At 56.9% G+C, this 23,139-nt stretch overlaps 3 protein-coding genes across 4 annotated transcripts in view; all 3 read right to left on the bottom strand.

Moving 5' to 3' along the window:
• Positions 1-51: 51 nt before the first annotated feature.
• Positions 52-11,638, bottom strand: P3H3 (prolyl 3-hydroxylase 3). The gene is made up of 15 exons (XM_030321569.1): positions 11,127-11,638; positions 10,050-10,202; positions 9,528-9,729; positions 9,322-9,453; positions 8,699-8,835; positions 8,257-8,346; positions 6,063-6,115; positions 5,882-5,949; positions 5,641-5,765; positions 2,650-2,751; positions 2,154-2,304; positions 1,818-1,935; positions 1,660-1,735; positions 729-869; positions 52-589 (listed from the first exon to the last, which is right to left on the bottom strand). The coding sequence occupies exons 1-15, from the start codon at positions 11,616-11,618 to the stop codon at positions 416-418; spliced, it is 2,214 nt and encodes a 737-aa protein (XP_030177429.1). The 5' UTR covers positions 11,619-11,638; the 3' UTR covers positions 52-415.
• An 889-nt stretch (positions 11,639-12,527) lies between these two features.
• On the bottom strand, positions 12,528-16,370 carry GPR162 (G protein-coupled receptor 162). Its single transcript, XM_030323196.1, has 4 exons — positions 15,484-16,370; positions 14,594-14,783; positions 13,808-13,965; positions 12,528-13,294 (listed from the first exon to the last, which is right to left on the bottom strand). The coding sequence occupies exons 1-4, from the start codon at positions 16,348-16,350 to the stop codon at positions 12,743-12,745; spliced, it is 1,767 nt and encodes a 588-aa protein (XP_030179056.1). The 5' UTR covers positions 16,351-16,370; the 3' UTR covers positions 12,528-12,742.
• Positions 16,371-19,477: 3,107 nt separating this feature from the next.
• The window catches only part of CD4 (CD4 molecule), a 42,094-nt gene continuing 38,432 nt past the window's right edge, over positions 19,478-23,139 (bottom strand). Inside the window, exons 7-10 of one of the 2 annotated variants that reach the window (XM_030321565.1) lie at positions 22,469-22,669; positions 21,780-21,904; positions 21,379-21,528; positions 19,478-21,031 (exon numbers count right to left, since the gene is read on the bottom strand). In XM_030321565.1, coding sequence (XP_030177425.1) covers positions 21,403-21,528; positions 21,780-21,904; positions 22,469-22,669 — 452 coding nt within the window. In that variant the 3' untranslated portion in view covers positions 19,478-21,031; positions 21,379-21,402. The remainder of the gene's footprint in view (positions 21,032-21,378; positions 21,529-21,779; positions 21,905-22,468; positions 22,670-23,139) is intronic. The other variant, XM_030321566.1, reaches the window with a different exon arrangement.

Below are 23,139 nucleotides of genomic sequence, written 5' to 3'. Positions count from 1 at the left end.
TCCCCTCTGCAGACACCAGAGAAACTGTGATACACTCCATCGGGCCCTGGCTGAGGGATCTTCAGCTCTTTATTACAGGCTGGGACAGGGCACTGGGGCTATCCTCCCTCTCATCCTTCACATTGGAAGCAGTCGGGTCCTATCCCTGCCATTTCTTTCCAGGGAGGCATAGTGTCCTCGGTCTGTCCTAGGGCTGGAGGTCCATCAGCCAGGCCTCGTGAGCTCTAGGCTCGTCTGTGCACTGTCCTCTGAGTCCAGGGCTGGACAGCCCTCGTGATCCCCAAGGGAGTAGGGGTGCAGGGACAGAGAGCTCGCTGTTCTGCTCTCATCACATGGGGGCCTCTCGTGGGTCCTGGCATCAAGGCGGCCCTTCACAAGTCAAGTGGCCACCTCCCCAAGGAGCTGGCTCAGTCCCTCACAGCTCCTCTCGGACCCGAGGTGGTTTCCCAACTCTGTCCTGGACCCGCTGAAGCCTGCGGCTGGGGGGTTCTGGGGAAGGGTCTCTGCTTGGCGTTTCTTCCTCTTCCTCCTCCTCCTCCTCCTCTTCCTCCTCTGGCTCCTTCAGTAGCTCTTTGGCTTCTGTCCACTCCTAGGGAGTGGGGAGGAGAGTCTGGCCCAATCCCCTGCATCGCCTTGCCCCAAGGACCCTCCCTGGGGCATCTCAGCCCCTGCCCCTCATCCTTCACACACCAGGAGGGCCATCCCTTCCTGCTCCTGTTCCTCCTCACCTGCTCCCTGTGCTCAGGTGCCCAGGTGTGCCACAGTGCCAGGGCGCAGCGCCGTCCCCGCGTCACAGCCCACACACCGTGGGGATTCTCCCCACCGGAGCTGAAGGCCACGAGGCGTCCACAGCGAGGACGAACCTGAGCCTGGGGGGTGAGGGCAGGTTCAGCTCCAGGGATAGGTGCTCTCAGAGAACTTGGCCCCGACTGCCTAGAGCAGGATGGGGGCAGGGGCACAAAATGTTCAGCTCTCCTACCCATCACTTCCCATTCCTGAATTCAGGGCCTATCTTGGGGGAAATGAGAAATCGGCCTCAACCTGAGGAGCACAAGTGCCAGACCAAGGCTAGAGGAGTTGGGAGCTAAAGAAAAGGGGCCTCCATGGAGGGCCTCCTGCCAGTCCCTTCCCAACCCCTGCCCAACCCTTTGGACCCAGGGTGATGCAATCTGAGGGTGCGAATGCAGTACCAGACTCTGGGTACTGGGGATAAGGATCTTGGGGACATTTTTCCACCTCAAGGAGGCCTTGGATTATCAGTAGCTGGCATTAGCGGAGAAGAAGCTAAGTGGGTAAAATGGAGGAATAAATGATGAAAACTCACTGCCCCTCTCCTTCTGCCCAATTCTAGCCCCTGGTTTATGCCTGGAATAGGGTTGGGGGTCCTGTGCTTTACCCACTCTACCTAAGGAGGTGAGGCAAACACTGAAGGCAGGGTGTGGAGGGGCCACTCGAGATCCCCTGAGGAGGGGTAATCAACCTCTAAGAGAGCCCCTGAACACAGACCAGTGGTGGAAAGGGCTGGGGAGGCCAGGAAAGGAAAGGGTTAAGGTGGCCCCAGGCCATTTCCCTGCATTTGCCTCTGGGAACCTTCTGTTTTGAATCCTGAGTCCACAGCTGGGCTCCCTGTGACACCCCCACACCCCCTACCCTGCTTACTGTGACCGTGAGGGCGTTAGGCTCTGTGAAGAACAGGTCCCCACCATGGAAGTCATCATTGAGGTAGAGGAGCCCACTGGAAAGGGAAGGAGACAGCAGGCAGTGAGACCCCCAACCCAGGCCCGCCTGCCTGACCCCTGGGGGTGAGGGGCGCCCACCTGTAGTCACGATAGGTGTAGGCCGGGGGCTCCCTCCAGCACTCCCCAGTGTCAGGGTCCAGCACGCAATTGTCTGCGTGCACCGGGTGACTCAGGTCCATGCGCTGCTCTTGCTCTCCTGGGAAGCAAAGGGACCTGGTGAACACCCCCGGGGCCCATCCACTGCCATCCACACCCACCCTGAGGCTTCGGGGGATCACCGCCGGGCCGAGCAGCCAGGCCCTCACCGGGGCAGGGGAGTCAGAAAAGCCATAGAGTGCGGGGGCTGCTGAGGGTGTGCAGTGCCCAACAGGGGCTCGAGGTTGGGGAGGAACAGCTGGGGTCCCTGGCGATTACCTTCTATGGCACTCCGGCACACCAGGTGGGTGAAGGAAAGATGCAGGGGCCGCTCCGGGGAAAAGTAGGCCTGTGTCAACGTCCGGACGCGCTCGCTCACCTCCAGAAGCAGCTTAGCCCCCTGACTGCCCACGGCCCCGGCCCGGGCCAGCTGCAAGCGGAGAAAGGAAGGGCGGGAAAGGAGGGGACCATGGAAGGACAGCCCAGACCCAGCCCCTGCCCTACTTCCATTGCTCTCCACCCACGGGTTTGGAGTCTCAGCAACCGGCTCTGTCCATCAGCCCAAACTGCCCCTTCCATTGGCTCTGTGACCATAACCCAGGTCCCCACGTCTCAGAATGCCTACCCCACCCCCAACTCTAGGCAGAGGACTCGGGTACTCTCGGTCTCCGGAGAGCCCTTCCACAGGAGAGGCCCAGGCCCGGGTTCCCAGCCTCCTGCGTACCCTCTTCTCCGGTTCTGGGCTTCAGACCAGGGCAGGGGGGCTTCCTCTCACCTGTGCAGCCTTGAGCACTGTGAGCCCCTCAAAGCGTTCGTGGGGGGTGTGAGGGGAGCGGCGGCCACGATAGCCAGACCTGGCTCCAGCCTCAGCGGCATCCTGTGGAGGGAGAGAGTCGGCTGTGGAGTCATACTCCCTGGGTCCCAGGCTATCTCCCACCTCACTGCCCACAGGGATACAAGACCTTCCTCCAATCCTCCCGCTTCCTGCAAGAAGCTAGAAGCCCCCAAGGTTCTCTGGTGGCCCCCCTCCCTGAGCTGCTGCCCTTCGCGCAGAATGACTATCTTCATGTCTGTATTGTCACTCTCTGGTAAAGATATGGAATCCCACTCACCGGGGGGGGGGCTTCTATGCCCAGAACGCTGGAGAGCTTCCTACAGTGGGGAAGGGGCCTCTGAGAGGTTAAGGGCTGTTGGGGAAGCGGGGCAGGATGGGCTTGAGCATTCACTCCTGATGAGCTAATAATACAGGAGTCTCTCCAGAAACAAGGCCCTAGCAGGAGGTTTGATAGTCAGGCAAGGTCCCAACCAGCTCAAGGTGGGGAGACAGCAGGTCTCTGACCTTTTCCCACCTGACACACTCTTGGAGAACGTGAGGACCCTTGATGCTGAGTCCCAATTACCCAACCACCTATGCGAGTCTCATTACCTGGGGGTCTCCCGGTATTTGGATGTCCTTTTCCTGACACCTATTCTTTTGGTTGCTTTTTGAAACCACTACCTGTAACCCTGCATATAAACTCCATGGTCACCCAAGCCATCTAACCTTCTCTCCTTGTATTTATTCATTCAGCAAATTTGTACTGAGTGCTTACTAGATGTCAGGCACTGTTCTAGGCACTGAGTACACAACTGTGAACATGAAAAGGTCCCTGCTCTCATGCAGTTCATATGTTGAGATAATAAATGAATAAACAAGCCAGATCAATTCAGATGGTGACAAGTGGTATAAAGAAAAAAACGGAGGCATCTATGTGGCCCAGTCGGTTAAGCGTCAGCTTTGGCTCAGGTCACAATCTCATAGTTTGTGAGTTCAAGCCCTGTGTTGGGCTCTGTGCTGACAGCTCAGAGCCTGAAGCCTGCTTCCGATTCTGTGACTCTCTCTCTCTCTGCCCCTCCTCTGTGCATGCTCTGTCTCTCTCTCCCTCAAAAATAAAGTAAACATTAAAAAATTAAAAAAAAAAAAAAAGAAAGAAAAGAAAATTAAAACGGGGTTTCAACCTTGAGAGTACCCAGGCAGTGGTTAGGGGACAGCTAATTGATGAGGTGACATCCAAATTGAAAGCAAATGGTATGGGGCGCCTGGGTGGCTCAGTCGGTTGAGCGTCCGACTTCAGCTCAGGTCGCGATCTCACGGTTTGTGAGTTCGAGCCCCGCATCAGGCTCTGGGCTGATGGCTCAGAGCCTGGAGCCTGCTTCCGATTCTGTGTCTCCCTCTCTCTCTGCCCCTCCCCCATTCATGCTCTGTCTCTCTCTGTCTCAAAAATAAATAAACATTAAAAAAAAATTAAAAAAAAAAAAAAAAAGCAAATGGTATGAAGGAGCCACTTCAACATGTGAGAGAGAAAATGTTCCAGGCTGCAGAAATAGTAAGTGCAAAGGTCCTGAGGGCTGAATGAATATAGTGTGATGAAGGAACAGAAAGAAAGTCCGATACTTGGGAGTTATCCCTGACTCTATCCTTTAGTCCTGAACTTACTCTATCTTTGACTTTCTAAATATTTTCTCATCTGTCCCCTCTCTCCATTTCCTTGCAATGAAGATCTAACCTAAGGCAGTGGCATGCTTGCATCACCCCAGAAGCCTCTCCCCTTACTTTCCTCGCCCACTGCATTCTCCACAGTGCCACTAGAGGGATCTACCAATTCTGCAGGATGGTGACTCAGGACCCTGCTCAACCCCTCCTTAAATTCTCCAATAAGCTGTCCACTGCCTACAAACTCCCTGGTAGGGTACAGGAGGCCCTTCGCCGTCTCTTCTGTACCTCCACCTTTGGGTTCTCTCCCCTGGACCTCTTCTGGATGATCCACAGCCTGATGATAATAGCGATAATAGATAATAGATAGATAATAGATAATGGCTAACCCTAAGCACTTTTTATATTCTTCTAACACCTTTACCATGTACTACCTCACAACAACCTTAAAAGAACCACTGCCTTTATCCCTGTTTTACAGCTCAAGAAACTAGGCTCGGAGACATTAAAATACACCGCGTGAGCTCACCCAGGTAATCACTGTCCCATGCTCTTAACTCCCGTGCTCTACTGCACTTGCCAGAGTACCCCCTGTCCTTCTCCCTTCCAGCCTGGCTTTCTTCCCCTTCTCTGCCTGTTAACTTATCCTTAAGACTGAGCTCAAATGCCAGCCTACCTCCCTCCGCCCAGTAAGCCTTCTGTGACTTTGCATTTTGGTGCTTCTGTTTGGATGGGTACATGTAGCAAACTTACCCCTCGCTCTAATTATGTGTCTCTGTGTCTGATTCTTTCTCTATGCAGTGAGGTCCTGAAGGCAGGTCCACGTTCGTCTACCTCCCCCTGTAACCCAGTAGTTCTGAGTGCACAGCAGATACTCAGTGAGTGTGTGTGGAAGGCACACTGAGACTCAACCTGGTGAATATGGATCATTCAACCCAAACGAGCAGGGGATACAATGGATGGAAGAAGACGCCTGTGCGTCTGCTAAGCTATCAGCCAAGCCGATAATTAAACTCTCGGCTAATCAAGGAATCCTCGCCCGCACACTCACCCTTTTTTATCCCTTCATGGTTTTTGTTTTGTTCTTCCTATCAATTTCTAGCAAAATTCCTTTGTAAAGAGTGTCCACCCACCCCACCTCAGCTAAGAGGAAGAGAACTTGTCCACAGCGGCGAGGTAGTGGCAGGCACAGGGCCCCTGGAGAACCAGAGATGGCAGAACAGGGGGCAGGCTGGGTGTGCTGAGCCTGAGGTCCCTAACTAGCCAACAGTGCCTACTCACAGGTCTTCTTACCTTGGCCAGCTGCAGCAGCAGCCCACACTCAGCTGGGGTGAGCAGCCCGTCCAACACGGCCCGTTCTGACCCATTCAGCTGTCTTGCATCCTGGGTCAGGGTGACTCCCTCCAGGAGGAGGACATCTGCAGGGGAAGGAACAGGACAGAGAGCGTTGAGCGCCCCCTGGGGGCAGACCCAGCAGTAGCTGGCGGCCCCCGGGCCCTCTCAGCTCCTGCTTCCTGCTCTCCTGGGAACTTACCCTTCCAGTGGGTCAAGGGCTTTGGCTGTGGCGGCTCATGGTCCCAAGGCCTCTTCTCTTGATCCTCTCTCAGGGGTGAGAGACATACTCAGTGGATGCACAGGCCAATCCAGACCTTCCAGGACCCCTCCCTCACCTTCCAGCTCAGGCCAGGCCACTCCCACCACAGGGCATCTCCTACCTGAGCTTTTCTCTAAGTGCCTCTGGGATGACAGCTGCTGGGGTCCAGGAATCCTGGGACAGTTAGGAAAAGCACCATCACCCACCACATCCAGCCTGAACCCCTGACATTAGACTCTGAACTTTCAGAGAGGAAGGTAGAGGTGAGAAAAGCCCCAGACTCATTGTCAGGAGCCCTGGGTGCTGGGCCAAACTCTGTAACAACAACAACTGCTTACATAGAACTATTTGTCAGGTGCTGTTCTAACAACTTTATACACAAAAGTGGACTACATGAAACTTTATTGTTTAATGTCCACAATAGTCTATGAAACACCTTTTATTAAAAAAAATTTTTTTGGGGCGCCTGGGTGGCGCAGTCGGTTAAGCGTCCGACTTCAGCCAGGTCACGATCTCGCGGTCCGTGAGTTCGAGCCCCGCGTCGGGCTCTGGGCTGATGGCTCGGAGCCTGGAGCCTGTTTCCGATTCTGTGTCTCCCTCTCTCTCCACCCCTCCCCCGTTCATGCTCTGTCTCTCTCTGTCCCAAAAATAAAAAATAAACGTTGAAGGAAAAAAAAAAAATTTAAAAAAAAAAAATTTTTTTAACATTTATTCGTTTTTGAGAGAGCGAGCGAGAGAGAGAGACAAAACGTGAACAGGGGAGGGGCGGAGAGAGAGGGAGACACAGAATCCGAAGCAGGCTCCAGGCTCTAAGCTGTCAGCAGAGCCCGACACAGGGCCCAAACTCACAAACCGTGAGATCATGACCCAAGCCGAAGTCAGATGCTCAACCGACTGAGCCACCCAGGTGCTCCAATCTTATGAAACACCTTGTCTTAATGTGCCCATTTTACAGTTGAAGACTCTAAGGAGTGTCTAGGTGGCTCAGCCAGTTAAGTGTCCCGACTCCTGATTTCAGCTCAGGTCATGATCTCACGGTTCTTGAGTTTGAGCCCCACATTGGGCTCTGCACTGACAGTGTGGAGCCTGTTTGGGATTCTCTCTGCCCCTCCCCTGCTCATGGGCTCTCTTTGTCTCTCTCTCTCTCTGTCTGTCTCTCTGTCTCTCTCAAAATAAACAATAAAACTTAAAAAAAAAAAAAAAGACAGGAGCACCTGGGTGGCTCAGTCAGTTGAGTGTCCAACTTCAGCTCAGGCTGATCTTGAGGTTCATGGGTTTGAGCCCTGAGTCAGGCTCTGTGCTGACAGCTCAGAGCCTGGAGCTTGCTTCAGATTCTGTGTCTCCCTCTCTCTCTGCCCCTCCCCTGCTCATGCTCTGTGTCTGTCTCTCTGTCTCTCTCTCAAAAATAAACAAACATTAAAAAAAAAAAAAAAGACTCTAAGACACAGAGAAGTAGAGTAACATGCCCAAGATCACACAGCTAGTCGGTGACAGAGTTGAGACTCAAACTAGCTTTAGAGGGGCACCTAGTGGCTCAGTCAGTAAAGCATGTGACTCTTGATCTTGGGGTCCTGAGGTCCAGCCCCATGTTGGGTGTGGAGCCTTCTTAAAATCCATCCATCCATACATACATACATACTAAACTAGCTTTAGAGGCTATGCTTTGAACCAGAGGATCTCAAACAAGGAGATTCTGCCCCACAGGGGCATTTGGCAATGTCTGGAAACATTTTTGATGGTCATGACTCAGAAAGTGCTATTGACATCTATTGGGTAGAGGCCAAGGGAGCTGCTGAACATTCTACAATGCCTAGGAAAGCCCCCTTCTGCTCCCCTACAAAGAATTATCAAGTCAAAAAAGTCAATGGTGCCAAGAAGGTTGAGAAAACCTGCTTTATGCTATCATCCTAGCAATGAACAAAACTCTGCCCTTTCGTTTCCTCGTATGACTACAATAAAAAGAATAGTAATGAAAGCAGCAGCAACAGAACTTTCTCTAATTTCTAGCTAGTGCTGTGGTTTCAAGAGTCCCATGAGACAGGTGTGATGTTCCCATTTTACAGGTAAGGAAATTGAGGCTGAGGTGAGTGAGGGTCCAGAGCTTGTTTATGGCAGAGAAGAGACCAACACCTAGGCCCGCATGACCCCAAAGCTGCCCTCTACTACAGGTACCTGCCTCTGTCCCTGAAAAACTGGGAATGCAGACTCCTCTCCAAGCCTCCCAGGGAGGGTGGGAAACAAATGGAGGGCATCAGTGTTCTCCTCCTCCTGGGGGCACAATGAAGGGTAGGATGGAGAGAAGGGGAGATACTCACAGGATCCTTGAAGCTGGTCCCCAGGTGCTCCATGGCGTAGTAGAGCTGTCTCTTCTCCCCCAAGGATCGAAGGATGAATTGCCGGATGTCCTGAGGCAGGGTGGGCAGCAGGGAGAAGGGGGTGAGACAAGGAGAGTGGGGCAGGGAAGTTAAGGCTGGAGGATGGTGGGGGGAGGAGTGTGTGTGTGTGCGCGCATCTGTGTGCGCGCACAGGAGGACACATAAGGCAGGGGCAAGGAGTGGTGAAGTTCAGGGAAGGGGGATGGCTGGCACATGAACTCGGGAAGGAGAGACTGAAGTGGGGGGCAGGGAGCGGAGACAAGTCCGATGAGGATCTGGGGTTGCCTGTAGTGGACCAGATGGGGAGACAGAGTCCGGGTGACTCTGCAGGTATATTTGATTTCGGGTTACCTCACAGAGTAAGGATGGAGCAGGGGGTTACCTCTCTTGGCCCGAGGCCAGGTCTCGGCTCTCCCAGCTGGGCCTGATACTGGTTCAGAGCCTTCTTGGCAGCCTCATCTTCCGGGTAGAAGAGCAGGACACTCAGGACATTTTCCATAGCCTGGGACAGATTCCCCACTGGAGACAGAGCAAGAGGGTGGGGGCGGGGCCCAGAGACTGAGAAGGGCAGTGATCCCTGGGCAGAGGCAGAGAAGACGGGGAGACAGAGGCCGAGCCAGAGAAGGTGGTCTCCCAATGCCAAACAACTCCAGAGCCCCCATTCCCCCTGGCAGGCACACTCATCCATTGCTTCTTTCCAAAGCTTACTCAAACATACCTGAGCTGTACAGGCAGAGTTCAAAGGGGAGGAAGAGAGGAGAGATTAAAGGAAGGTGAGAAGCAGCAAGGGCAGAAGGAGCCCTGTGACCCATCTCCCGAGCTTTCCACAACGGCGCCAAAGGAGAGCAAACGAGAGTTCTCCTGAAGTGATGGTCCCCACGGAGCCCTGACCGACTAGAGATCCAGAGACAGATGGGAGGGATGCAGAGATGGGGCTCAGGATACCATCAGAGGCAAACCTTCACTTCCCCTGTTTCCAACCCCAGTCACCCTTCCCCAACTGACCCTGAGCATGGGCCTCGTGCAGCCGCCTCAGCTGGCTGGGAAGGAAGTCAGGGACAGGGAAGCTTCGGCCAGGACGTGTGGCTGTGTCCCCCACACAGCGCTGCCGGCACTGTAGGACCCGAATCCAGTGCCCTGCAGAGGACACAGGTGAACCATTCAGCTTGTGATGCCTCTCTCCGTGGCACCACGAACCCCCAGCTCCTTACCTGCAATGGTCTCATAGAGGCCCCCCTGGCCTCCAGTCCCTTCCTCCTCCTCTTCCTCCCTTTGCTGCTCCTCAGGCCCCTCGCAGCCAGCCCGGCAGCTCTCCACCTGGGCCAGGCTCTCCTGCAGGGCCTCCTCTAGCCGGGGCAGTGCCAGTCCTGCTTCCTGACGCCCCAGTAGCTCCAGGCCATCATCATAGGCTGCCTGTCGGGGAGGGGGGTGGGCGGTCACCCGAGATCCTGGGGGCAGGGTGCCAAACAAGATTGGGGAGTAGAAAGAAGGGGCGGGGCGTTGGTCTCATTTAGGGCATGGACTCCAGACCCCACTTCACCTTGGGGAATATAGGGTGGGTCTCAGGATCGGAATGGTAGAACACGGGACTTGAGTGATCCTCAGGAAGAAAGCTAAGTCCCAGAGAGGGACTCTCCATCCAGGGTTACTGAGGACACGCATCTCCTGACACCTGAGCTACACAGGTCAGAGCCCAGTGAGCCCCATGGACCCAGCCAGTCAAAGGGTCTCACCCAGTATGGGGGAGTCTCCAGGTCCCGGAAGCTCTGGGGCCGCACCCTAGACATACGTCTGTACTTGGCCATGTCCTCCCGCATCTGGAGGTGTGTTGGGTTTGCTACAAAGAAGGTGTGTGCTGCGGCGGCTGCCAGGTCCAGCTTCTTCAGCTGAGAAGTGGGAAGGATGAGGAAGTTAGTGCCCTCAGGTATTGGGGTTAGACCTCTCTCTCTGCCCCCTCACTGGCCTTCCCATTCCACACGCACAGCAGGAACTGCCCCGAGACCATCTGGAAGACTTGTCCATCTCTCAACCTCCAGACCCCCTAGAAACCAGTATTCTGGGGAAGTTCAGGAGTCCGGTTGCTAAGGAAAGAGGGGTTTCAAGACTTTGGAGGGGGTGCGATATGGGCAGAGGGACCTCAGGGCCTCAGTTTGGGAGATAAGGTGCAAGTGATGGCTAAGTGCGGTAGGGAAGTGGGGGAGACCTGAGCGGCCAGTAAAACCCGCAGGTCTCTAGGACCCTGAGCTGAGGTGTGTGGGACCAGCGCCCCCCTCTCCCCAGCCACGTAGGCATTAGCTACTGAACTAGTAGCTGCGGCCCGCCCCCCAGACGTCCGGCCTCACCGCTCCTCAGCTTTGCCCCTGCCAGGCAAAGGTTCACACTCAACGCACCGCCCCCCCCCCCCCCCGCCAATACTTCCAGTCCAACGGTGGGGTTTCCCCCCATCCCCTCCGCTTCGCTCCTAGGAAGAGGCTGCTATCACCCCACGTAGGTCTCAGGAAGACCTAACATTTCAGGCCCCTTCCCTCCGTCTCCGATCTATTTCCACCCTGTCTCAGGAACCCACCCAGCCCCGCTCCAACTTTGCTCCCACTGTCCCTTAGGCTGTCCCTCGGCGACCGCAACAGGTACTTGACGTGGTTTTCATGGGACCTGCTCAAAAGGAGAGGTCCGTTGACCGCCCTCCCCCCCCCCCCCAGCCCCACCCGGAGTCCCGGGCGCCGGCTTTCCGCCCTCTCCTGGCGAGCTCCAAGTAGCAGCGCAGCGCGGGTCGGGGCAGGACCCGGAAAGGGCCCGGGCAGCTCCCGCACCTGGTAGTAGGCCCTCTGCAGGTAGTTGTAGGGCTCCCGGCGGCGGAAGGCGTCCCGGAGCGCGCTCCCCACGCGGAGCCGCGCCGCGCCCCCGGGGCCCAGCCTCTGCACCCCGCACTGGGTCAGGCACTCGGCCCGTCGGAGCGCGGCGCGAAGCAGCAGCCGCTCCCAGGCCCCCTGCGCCGGGCCGGGCCCGGAGTCCGGGGCGTCGAGCAGCACGGCGGGGAGTGCGGCCCCCGGTTCGGCCGCACAGCGCGCCCCGCAGTCCCGCCGCGCGCGGCCCAGGGCCGCCTGGCTCCGCAGCGCCTCCCGCAGCAGCGCCACGGCCGGCGCCCAAGCCCCGGCCGCGTAGGCGCGCAGCCCGTCCGCGTAGAGCAAGTCCGGGGCCTGGGGGGGCGCACCCGGGGACAGCCGGGCCAGGCCTGGGGGCTCGGGGGACCCCGGCGGAGGCAGCAGCAGCAGTAGCAGCAGCAACCGGAGGAGCCGGAGCATGGTGCCGGAGGCGCCGGCCGGCTGCCGAAGCGGAATGCGGGAGCCCAGAGGGAGAGAGAGGATAGGGGGATGGGAGAGGGAGGGGAAAGGAAGGAGAGAGGGAGAGGAGGGAGGAGAGGAAGAGAGAAGGAATGAGCGGGGCCAAGGAGTGCTGATGGAGCCCAGATTCAACCCATATTGGCCACTATGAGAGCCAGAGAAGTCAGGAAGCCTGGAAGCGAGTGGAGAAAGCAGTCTTTAAGACGAAGGGTAGTGTGGGAGGCCGAGAAACAGGCGGGCCGTGAAGAGCAGATGGCAAAGGGCTGGAACGGGAGCGGGACCGGTGCTTTGGAAAACAGCATGGGGAGCCTCTTAGGACCCTCGACTCCAACCCTGAGGCCCATGGGGTGAATGTAGCTACCGCAGCTGTGTTCCCCTCCACTCTGTGCCCCGCCCACCCCCGCCCACACACTGTTGAGTCCAGGACGAGGAGTGTGGAAGCCTCCCATACACCTACCCACACACACTTTTGGAAAAAGACCTTTAAAATGCAACATGGGATGCAGGCCTGTGATACCAAGTCAGGCCCAAATCCTTTCCTGCCCAGAAAGTGAGGCCTTAGGTGGATCTGGGGGAAGGAGGAGAGCTGGAGCATGGCAGATGGAATCACACCCTGAAACCACCTTCCACCAATCTGAACAAAGATCCTTCACGCCCCAAACCAGCACACTCAAGTGTCCCCCCATGCCCAGCACAAGATGCTCTTATATGCCCGTCCCTGTGGATGTCTTCATGTTTGAGTTTGTCCTTCTCCGGGTGTATTTCTGTGCCTCTGTCCACAGCCCCTGCTCTATTTTGTCCTCGCTGAGCCATTCCACCTCCCAGCCTCCAATCATATCCTTTATCACTCTAGTACAATGGACACCAAGGTTTCCATGGCAACACTTCAGGCTTTAATACAATTTGCTAAGGATGATGGAAGGTGAATAGGACATCTCTGGTCATCGAGATAGGAGACAGCGGGGGCTCCGGGCCCCAGATCCAGCGCCCATCTCCCCGGAGTCTGGAGGCAGCTGCCCTAGGCTTAGGGCCAGAACAGGTGATACTCAGGGCCCCTCATCTGAGTCCTGCAGGCCCACTTGGGCTCACAGCGTCAGCTGGGGGAAAATGGGATTACCTGGGCCCCAGGATCCTCCCCAAGGTCTTGCACTCCCCTCACCTCCTGTCAGGGAGCAGCGTCTCCCTGCACTTAAGCCCAAAGGAAGTCCAGCGGCTCTGCTGTCAGGGGACCCAAGGGAAAGCCTGCGGGGTGAGAGGCCCAGGGGCCTGGGCCGGCGAGGAGAGGGCCCCGGCGAAGCAGTTGGAGAAGGCAGAGGTGTCTCATCAATGAAGGTGGTGATCTCTTCCCGGAAGAAGCCAGGACCCCGTGGGGGTCCCCCACCTGACCCCAACATCCCACCCTCCAGGAACTGGCGAAGGCTGGCCAGCCCCCCACCTTCAGCTTCCTCCTCATCCTCCTCATCCTCCAGCCTTTGTCTTCGTCCCAGGTACTCAGGAGGGCCCCCCAGGGCTCGGCTCTGGGCTGGGAGGACCCGGATGTCATCAGAGGATGACCACTTATGTAGGATGGAGCCTGGTTCCCGAGGTGTAGAGAAGATGTTGGTCTCATCATGGGACAGACGGCGGGACAGGGGTACCTGGGGAGAGGAGCAAGTAGACCCAGAGGGCTATAGGGACAAAGGGGGTAAAGGCAGGAACCTAAGTGGGGACGCTGCAAGATGGCTTCACCCCCTTAAACTTTTGCAAAACATCCTCTGGGGGCTGCTGGGTGGCTCAGTCGGTTAAGCGTTAGACTCTTGATTTCAGCTCAGGTCTTGATCTCCGGGTTTGTGAGTTGGAGCCACACATCCGGCTCTGCGCTGACAGTGTGCAGTCTACTTGGGATTTTGGGATTCTCTCTCTGCCTGTCTCTCTGCCCCTCCCCTGCTCTCTCTCAAAAATAAACTTAAAAAAAAAAAAATCCTCTGACGGGCAAACCTGGTTCTGAGAGGTCTGAAGGGAAGCCTCTCTTGCCACACTTTTCTTTCACCTACCCCTTAGGTGCCCTGCAGGCCAGGGCTAGGGAATGGGGAGTCAGGATGGCTCTCAGAGACTGGACACAAGAAGAACGGGGATACCCAGAATAGGAGGTTCATTCCCTAGTCCCATACCTGTAAGTAGTGGACCCTCTCAAGAGGGGGAAACAGCATGTGCCTTCCAGGCAACAGCTTCACCTGGGTGGGGTCCCTGCCCCCTGGTCCTGTGGCACCATTAGCATCAAAACGAACTTTGCACACTCGGCCATCTGCATAGTCATCACAGCCGCCATCTAGGAGAGAAAAGGGGCAGAGTGGTTACAGGCAGGGAATACCCACTCCCCTCCTCTCCCCCCCTTAAAACTTCCTGCCCCCTTTTTAAGCTCCCTAGAGAATCCTTCTGTTCACACTAGTCTGTAAGCTCCAAGAGGAAAAGCAGGAGCGTCTAACATCTGTTGCATTCAGTGCTTAGTCCCTAGTGCTTCATACATACAGACGTATTTATTGAAACAGTTACAAGCCCACCCCCAACAACTGTCCCTGTAGCTGGGGGTGTGTCTCAGGGAGGCTAACCTCCCCTTAATTCCACAGCCTTCCTTTATGGTTGTGTTAGGACTCTGGCCTGTTTCTCAGGCACTCTTCCTGGAGAGTGGAGGCAAAGCTGGGTAGTGTGGGCTTCCAGGGGGGAACCGACGCCCAGTGGAGGGAGCTCCCAGTACAGAAGGAAGCAATGGGCGGGCGTACATCAGGTTGCGTGATTAGGGAAAAGGGAGCCTGGAGTCAGCCCAAGGGTGGCGCGGGTTCCGTCCAGCAGGGGGCACTCAAGGGCAGCCCATCCCCACACGGAGAAGGGCTGGTAGAAATGGGCAGAAGAGGGAGTCCAAGCCCCCGGGAAAGCCAAAGCCCGGTCCCTCCTCTGACCGTCGTCGCCATCCTCCTCCGACATGATGGCCACGCACTGCTCCCACACAGTGCGCACGTCGGCACGGTAGCGCTCGCAGGACCAGATGAAGGAGGGCAGCAGCAGCGTCTGCGCCATGGAGCACCACAGCACAGCCAGCACCATCCACGGCGGAGCCGAGTCCGACTTAAGGGAGAAGAAGCTCACCACCTAGCGGGAGGATGGGGAATGGCGCGGGGTCACGACCCAGAGCTCAGAGGTCCCACTTGACCCCAGATCGAATATCCTAGTGCAGTGGGTGGACAAGAAGGAAAGGATGGCCCGGTTCACAGAGGATCGTGACAGAGGCAAAGTTGGAGGTGGAATGGGATGAACAGAGGGGAAGGGACTGATTCAGAGGAAGATCAGGGGCAAGTAGTGAAGATAAAGCCCCCGAGGGGTTGGGGGAGAAGCAGAGGTGGTAGAGAAAACTTGAACACAGAGAGAAATTCAGGAAGAGGGACTAGATGGGGATGCAAAAAGCTGGGGTGGTGGGGTGAGCTCTCTGGGGTTTCCACCCAGAGTGCTGAGAGGCCCTGTGGTAACCGGAGAGTGGCAGGGAATGGAGAATGGAGGTCCAGGGGCTGAAGCAGGGAGACACAGGGTACATGGTGGAGCTGGAAGATAGGTGGAGGCAGTAAAGGACGGATGACAGGGTTGAGCAGCAGCAACCGGGAAACAGATGATGAGGCTGGGGGTGACGGGAACCAGGAGACGGATGACAGAGGTGGGGGGCTCACAAATGTAGCAGGGGTGGGCAGAAAAGAGGAAGGTGGACGGCGGAGCTGCTGTATGGCTGATGACTTCGAGGTCAGGTGGTTGTGCTAGGGCCTGGATATTAGGGATAGCAGGTGGGGGACCCCAATCTCACCAAGATGGGCACCCCTGTGAGTGAGTCATAGAGAAAGACGATGGCGCTGACCAAGTTGGTGACCTGCAGGGATGTCTTGGCCGACTCAGAGCCGTCCAGCGAGGACCGCCGCTTGCCTCTGGCATCCTCCACCACAATGGCTGGCACCTCAAAAGCTGGCCGGGTACCCAAACCCCCTGGCCCACCCCCCTTGGCCCCACCCCCAACCCCCGCTCTCCGGGCCAGCCGAGCCCTCCGGGGCCGGGCCCACAACGTCTGGTAGAAGGTGATGGCCACACAGACCAGCCCCATGACAATGCCCCCAAGGAGCAAGAGGCTGAAGCAGACGCCAAAGCCCAGGCCAATCTTGGAGACTATGAACTGGCAGCCACGGGCGTAGTACCGCTCGCCATTGTTGTGCCAGCCGATGGAGGGCAGCGTGGAGAGGATGAAGCTGACCATCCAGATGCCCATGACAGCATGCAGCGCCTGCTTCTTGGCGTTGCTGAGGCGGTAGTTGACGGGCCAGCGCACCATCCACATGCGATGGTAGGAGAGCGAGGCGACTGTGAAGCAGGTGGCCAGGGCCAGTGTGTAGTAGGTGGACACAAAGACCTTGCAGATGCTCTCGTTCCAGTCATAGTCAGAAGAAGCCTGCCGCCGTAGCTGCACCACGGCGAAGGTGGTGAGGGGCACAGCCGCCATGAGTATGTGTGTGCCCGCCAGGAAGCAGAGCAGTAACTCCAGCGGCTTGTGCTTTTGCTGCTTGGCCGAGATGCTGAGGATGATCCAGGCGTTGGCCAGCAGTGCCAGGAGTCCACAGGCCAGCCAGGACAATGCGTTCGAGCGCAGGGAGGCCTCCTCTGCCCCTGCCCCGCCCCGAGCCATCCTATCCTCGGTCCCCCCACCCCCCCTTGAACTCCTGGGGGTGGGGGCTAGGTCTCACCCTGGAGCCCCACTCACACACACACCCATTATGCGTACAATCCTTGCCCTGTAGTGAAGCAGGCCACGGCTAGGCCTACCTTCCTGCTCAGCATTGCATGACCGACCCAGCTAAAGTCAGGTGTGGAGGGCAGGGGAGGAGACTGAGGGTCAGCAGAGGTGATCCTCAGCCTCCATAGCGGGTGAGGCCCTTCCTGAAGTATCCCTGTGATTGAGGGGAAGGGGGAGGGGGAGGGGGAGGAGGAGCGGGAGGAGCAAGCTGACTGCTTTCCCAACTACGAGGCTGGCTGAGGAGCTCTGGTCCCCATGCCGGGACTTCCAGTTCTCTTCTTCCTCTGGTTCTTGACCAGCCTGGGATCTTCTGGGCACCCCAAGGGGTGTGGGGGTAAGGCTCAGCCACCTGGACAAACTGCAAGGGAGAAACGACATGTGGTGGGGGGGAGGGCAAAGGTAGGGCTTGGGCTGGTCTCCAGCTGACTTCCTGTGCCCCCTTCTCTGGAAAGTATATGCAAACAACCTATTACTAGGGGTCATAGGGTCATTCAGAACATTCTCCTGCCTTAAGCCAGATGGCCAATCACATAGCCCACACAGGTAAGAGCCCTGCTTTCCAGACCTTCAGGGAAAGAAGATATTCTGACCTCCTGTCTCCTACCCTTTTTCAGCCCTTTTTCCTCCCTCTGTCATTCCCTGGTCCCTTCTTCTTATATCCTCTGCTCAGTAGTATTCAATCCCTATCTTCATGTCCCTGAATCTCTCTTCAGGGCTACTGATGGCAGATACATGACTTGTTTCTTCTTGAGGGTTCATGGTAAACTGGGATATGTGTGCTAATACAGCTCCTCCCCGATGCTCCAGCTCCTGGGCCCAGGGCTCTTGGTGCTCAGCCCCATTTCCCCCAAGCCTGCATGATCCCCCTCTAGCTCACTAGGGACCTGGGAAGATGGGAGAAAGGAAGCCCAGGGACCGAGGAGGGGGGGGGGGGGCTAGGGAACCTGAAGGCGGGGAAACCGCTGACATCAGAAGCATCCAGAAATGGAAAGATGGGGAACTAGGGGGAAGGAGGAGAGTTTGAGCAGAAGAGAAAGAAGGGGCAAAGTGATAGTATCTGAAAATAGAAGGAAAACCCCAGAGACCCTTCACAAGAAGGCTTATGAGGGAAGAGGGGTTGCATGGAACGAGGGAGCAGGAAATAGGAAAAAGCCCAATGTTGAATAAGGTGCAGCATCCCACTGGTAGACCTCCACTCTTTCCTCCCATGCCCCAGCCTCAGTTTCCCTCTGATGGGAAGGAGGATAGTCCTGAATTTCCTGAAGCTGAGCTTCAGTGAGCCCTTGGGAGGGGACTAAGAGGAAATCAGATGAAACCCTGAACAGAGTGGAGGCAAGAAGGATGAAATAATGGCTTTGGGGGCAAATAGGGGTAAAAATGGGGCACAGAAGTGAGAGGGTCTACTTCCTGTGTAAGAATCTCAGATCCTAGCCCTCCCTGAGAGGTCCTAGTCCGCCCCCCACCTTTGTTCCCTCCGGAGCCCAGTATACCCTAGTTGCCATGGCAATGGCCAGCCAGAGGGAGGTGGAAGGAATTGGTCAGAAGCGCTCCCCCCCCCCCACTACTCTCCCCTACAGCCTGGCACCCCTTCCCACCTACCCTCACCCAAGCCCAGCGGGTGGGTTTAGGAAAAAAGAGATGGGGAGTCAGAGAGGGAGGGAGGGAGGAAGGATGTGAAGGACAGAGAGGAGGTGAAGGACAGAGAAAGATCAGAGGAAGGTGGGAGGGAGGATCTGGGGGACTCCACCGCTGTCAGGGGTCCCTCGCCCTTCTGTGTGAAGGGGTAAGGTCAGGCGACTCCTCCCTCCTGCCACCCACCGTGTTCTCCAGGGCAGTGACAGCAGGTGGCTGGGGAGGAGGGGCCGGCCGGAGGGGAGAGAAGGCGGCTGGGGGGAGGAGAGGAGGGGGCCGCGGGGGACAGGGCAGGGGTCGTCTTACCTCTGGCTGCGCCCGGCACTGCCATGGAGACCGCACTCCCGACGCGGCTCGCCCGGGCTCCCGCCGCCCGCCGGCTCCAGCTCGCCCGCCCTCCTCCTTCCCTCCCTCCTTCCCTCCGGGCCTCCCTCCCCCTCCTCGGTCCCAGCCTCCCGGTCTCGGTCCGCCGCTCACTCAGTCTCTGCCCCCCCCAGATCTGTCCAAGCCCCCCTCTCCCGGAGGCATGCCTCCCGTGAGCCCCGGGTCCGGGTCCGGCAGGGAAGCGGCTCGGGGGGCGCGGGGGCGAGTGCGGGGCGGGGAACTGGACGGCGGTGACTTGGAGGGGGAGGGGCAAGGAAGGCGCCGGCAGGGAGGGGGCGAGGACGCTGGCGGGGAACCGGCTTCATTGGTGAGACGGTTCGTGTCCTGCCCCCACCCCACCCCGGTTTTCCGCACGAACACAGGCTCAGAGAGGCAGCTGGTGGTGTTCGGGGACTGAGGAGCTGGCTGTTCGGGCGGAGGAAGCGTGTGTCACTGTGTGTATCCGTGAGGGCTGCGCCCTGGGTGTAGCTCAGTGGGGTATGTGCTGGAGGCTGTGATGGAGCTGGGGCTGCTGGGGGCGGGGCTGGTGGACACAGGTCTAAAAGAATATATCCACCCCCCCCACCTGCCCCCACACACATACCGCTTCCTTCTCCTGGAACACAAACTCACACTTCTGTTGGGGATGCACACCATTAGCATGCACACATTACAGTTTCTCTTGGTCCTTTTTTCCCACCACGCACATGCATGTGTAGAGCACACACAACCCCTGCGGCCTCTCCCTCTCAGTACATCACACGCACAGGATTACAAGGTCTTGGCCTCCTGCACACACAAGGCCCTGTGGGGTGGGCAGGTGGGTGATGGACCTCCAGAGAATTTTTCCCTCCCAGGGGGGAAACTTCATCTCCTTTCCCTGGAAGCCTGGCACCTCTCCTCTGGGTCTGTCTGATCCCAAAGATTGGGAGATCCAGGTAGGTCCCCAGAGACGAGTCTGTCTGTGGCTGTCTGTCTGTCTGTCTCTCTCTCTCTCACACACACATACACACAAAGAAGAACATCTTCTTTACAGTAAGTTTATTGTATTTTTCTGTCAGCTCAGGGAAGCAGGGGCGGGAGCAGGCAGGGATACGAAGCAAGCAGTGGGGAGCCTTGGTGTCAACTTGGTGTCCTCCCTGGAAGGGGTGAGCTGGAAAGAGAAGACAAGGGAAAGGGGGTAGGGACTGACACAGGTGGTGAGAAAGGGAGGGAAGGAAAGGCAGAGGAGGCTGAGGGTTCCTGAGAGAGATGGTTCAAGAAGAGGAGGAAAAATACTTGTAACCCCAATTTTCCTGCTTCCTGAATGGTTTGGAGGAAGGATGAAGGAAAGTGCAGGGCAGGGGGACTGAACCCTTCCACGAGGTCCTCTCAGAGTATTCTCTCTCCAGCCAGCTCCTCGCCCCCTCCCCCTGGCAAAGCTCACCTTCCAGAAGGTTCCGCAACAGGGTGAGTGGTAGGTCACTGGGCACTCTCTCCCACAGGGCCTGTGTTCCCAGCCTGTGCTCTGATTAGGAGAACTGCCAGCTTTTGTCCGCTGGTAACAGGATTCTGCCACCAGCAGGTGAGAGAGAGGGATTTTAGGCAGGGAGGCCCTCTTCTGTATTTCTGAACTCTCTGAGGCAGACCCTGAGTGGGGTGGTGTGCTTTTATGAATCCAAAGGTGGGTACTAGGCATCAGTGACTAACCAGATGCAGAGATTTGCGTGGTGTTTGTGTCTGTGTTCAGGAAACAGCCACGGAACTAGGGGTTAAGAGACCTGTGCTAGTCCTGACTCTGGCACGTACTAGCTGTGTGACCTTGGGCAATCATCTGACCTCTCTGAGTTCCATTTCCGGTCTATAAGCTGGAGATGCTAATCTTGGTCCTGTCAGTACTAGCTCCGTAAGAGTTTCATAAGGTTTAAACAGACAAAGGATGTGAGACTGGCTCATAAACTGAGATATACTGCTTGGGTGATGAAGGAATTGTGTCTGTGCACAAGGGTGGGCTATGTACATGGGTTTGTGTCCAGCGGTGCCTGTTTGTGCACAGGTCAGGATGTGAGTCTGTGCCCTGCCAAAACAGAGTGAGGAAGCGGGGAGAATGGAGCAGTGGACACTAGCAGTCAGGAGGCTTTTGATCTGGATGTGCCCTTGACTGGCTGTGTGATCTCGGGCTAGTGCCTGTCCCCTCTGGTCCCAAGGTCCTGTCCAATAAAATGACAGCCCTATGCTTCATGCTTCAGATACCCACCCTTGCCCTCCATGCCAGGTACGGCTGGTTCCATGTGGTTCCCTGGGCCCAGGAGGCAATGGGGGAGGGAGCTGGGAAGAAATCATGGATCAGGGCTAGGCTTGATGCAAAGGAAATGGGGAGGAAATGGTGTAAGCCTCTGCAAGAGGAGAGCCAATGGCCAAGCGTGGACAAAGAGAGCAGGAGACGGCTGGAAATGTTGGGGTCTGCTACATTCATCTGGTCCGCAGGCCCAGGAGCCCAGCAGGAAACGCAAGGGGAGACAGCTGGCGAGGCTGCACTGCAAGTGGGAAGCTCCCCGGTCCTGTGCCTCAAATGGGATTACATGTCTTCTGTAACCGGCTGGAGGAAAAAAGAAGAGCAAGTTTATTCCTCCCCAATTCCTTTGCCTCCTCACAGCTCCGTGTCTCCCATACTGCACTTTCCCTTCGTGCAGTGGTGGCCTCTGGGCCACAGCTGCAGGGCCATATCCAGAAATATCCCAGGCCCCTTCTCCTCTGCCCTCCTCCTTCTTCCTGCTTCCTACCCCCCGCCCCTCAGCCATCCCCTTGTGCCCTTCTTTCCTCATCCATCACCTCCCTTTAACCCCCCTCCCCTTCCCTTGTATCCCTCCTCTCTTTCTTCTTTCCCACTCCTGCCCTCCTCTTCCCCTTCCCACTCTCCCCGGCCCCCTCAACCCATTTCCTTACTGGGAGCACTGGCAGGTTTTCTTCTCACTGAGGAGTCTCTTGATATGAGACATCCGTGCTGCCTGGCGCTGTCCAGGAAGAAGGAGAGGAGTCATGAGGGTCCCAGGCCTCCAGAAGGGAGGTGCCCCTTGGAGGCAGGAATGGGGAGAGCTGGGAGAGGAGAAGCAGTTACTGTGGCTGAGGCCATCTGTCCCAGAATTAACCCTTTGCTCTTTCCAGTCTCTCCCTCTGCATGGGATCTGGGACAGGGCCCAGTCGCCTGCGAGGGAACTCGGTGCGCGGGCGGAGAGAGCCAGAGCACGAGTGCGTCGCATATACAGGAGATCCTTGTTGCTGTAAAGGTCTCCGGTGCTCACATGCCCTGTGGGAAGTGAAAGGGGGTTCTGGGGAGGCTCACTCACCCTGCGGTGCCAGCACTTAACACAGCAGTAGACCCAGAGCCCAGTGAAAAGCACAAGGCCTAGGACCCCGCCCAGCACGATGGTCAAGAGATTTGTCCAGGTCCTGGTGAGCACAGGAGGCAAAACTGCAAGAGAGAAAGATGTGTTCAGCTCACTGCCCGCTGTCAGGGGGCTGGGCATTCTGGAGGGCCCTAGGAAGGCCTCACCGCCCAGTTACGCTTGGGTCTCATCCTTGGGCTGGGAGAGCAGGATAGGGTTGGCAGGGCTCTCGTGACCCACCACGGCTGAAGGGGAAAGGCTGGGGAAGGGGCCTTAAGGGTTGAAAACCATACAGGACACCCTGGGGACTAGAAGCAGCGGTTTCAGGCTGTATACAGTGCATGCGTGTGTGCGTGTGTCCATGTGTCCGTGTGTCAGGAAGGAGGCAGGGCGGGGACTCTTGGTCAGGTGGGCCCTATTCCAGGGCTGTAGAGCTTAGGGAAGTGGGAACTTGTGGGACTCCAGGTAAGAACCTCACCTTGCCTTCCGTCCTGGCCCCTGTGTGTCCAGGCAGCGTGAGAATAACCCACCTGTCTCAGAGGGATTGGGGCGCTGGGACTCTGGGTGGTGTCCACCAACCCCGGGGAAGGTCCCACAGATGAAGAGAGAGGGGCTTGGGGTTAGGCCATGGAACCTGGATCCTCACTCACCCTCGGCCTTGGATGCCAGCAAGACTTTGTCCTTGTGACTCAGTAGACATTGCCATGTTCCCGCCTCGGCGTCCTCCACCCTTACCATCTTCTGCTGCTTTGAGACCTTGGCAGCCTGTCCTTCGAGTTTCAAGCTCAGCGTCAGCTCAGGGGAGGTGGGTCCCAGCACCTCACAGGTCAAATTGTTCCCAGACTGAGTCACTGCAGAGGGACAAGAGCCTGAGGCTGGGAGCCTGGACCTCTGAGTTCCTGGCACCTCCTTGCTCTAAGGGGGTTCGGTGGAACAATCAAAACACTTTACATGGCTACTCTCCCTTGAGCCTCTCAGAGCACATTTTCATGCGGTTGTATAAAGCAAACACAGCTTTTGAGGCCGAGGGTCTTGGATTTGGATCCCAACCCCACTGCTTGCTGTGTCCTGCAGTCACCTGACAACCAAGCCTCAGACAACAGTTAAATACACAATAAATTCACAGACACATGTAAAGCGCTGGAGTGGGTCTGGCGTGTACTAAGCAGCAAGTATTAGCCGTGATTATTTGTGGAGTTACGATGATGGGGGAGATAAGAAAGCAAAGAGCTCAGCGGGTAGCCTGACACTACCCTCATCACGATCACCCTAAGAGCAGATTTTGTTATCTTCATTAGAAGAAAGAGGCCCACAGAGGCAG

This window comes from Lynx canadensis, chromosome B4, assembly GCF_007474595.2.
Source record: "Lynx canadensis isolate LIC74 chromosome B4, mLynCan4.pri.v2, whole genome shotgun sequence".
Lineage (NCBI taxonomy): Eukaryota > Metazoa > Chordata > Mammalia > Carnivora > Felidae > Lynx > Lynx canadensis.
The sequence above is the reverse complement of the archived record's forward strand: the minus strand, read 5'-3'. Positions and strand labels throughout refer to the sequence as shown.

Coding starts and splice junctions, on each gene's coding strand:
- GPR162 (XM_030323196.1), bottom strand. CDS start 16,350: ATGGCTCGGGGCGGGGCAGGGGCAGAGGAGGCCTCCCTGCGCTCGAAC. Junction 14,784..15,483: donor TCACAGGGGTGCCCATCTTG/GTGAGATTGGGG, acceptor TCCTCCCGCTAG/GTGGTGAGCTTCTTCTCCCT. Junction 13,295..13,807: donor AGAGGGTCCACTACTTACAG/GTATGGGACTAG, acceptor TCCTCTCCCCAG/GTACCCCTGTCCCGCCGTCT.
- P3H3 (XM_030321569.1), bottom strand. CDS start 11,618: ATGCTCCGGCTCCTCCGGTTGCTGCTGCTACTGCTGCTGCTGCCTCCG. Junction 5,950..6,062: donor GCACTTAGAGAAAAGCTCAG/GTAGGAGATGCC, acceptor CTCACCCCTGAG/AGAGGATCAAGAGAAGAGGC. Junction 590..728: donor CACCTGAGCACAGGGAGCAG/GTGAGGAGGAAC, acceptor CCCACTCCCTAG/GAGTGGACAGAAGCCAAAGA.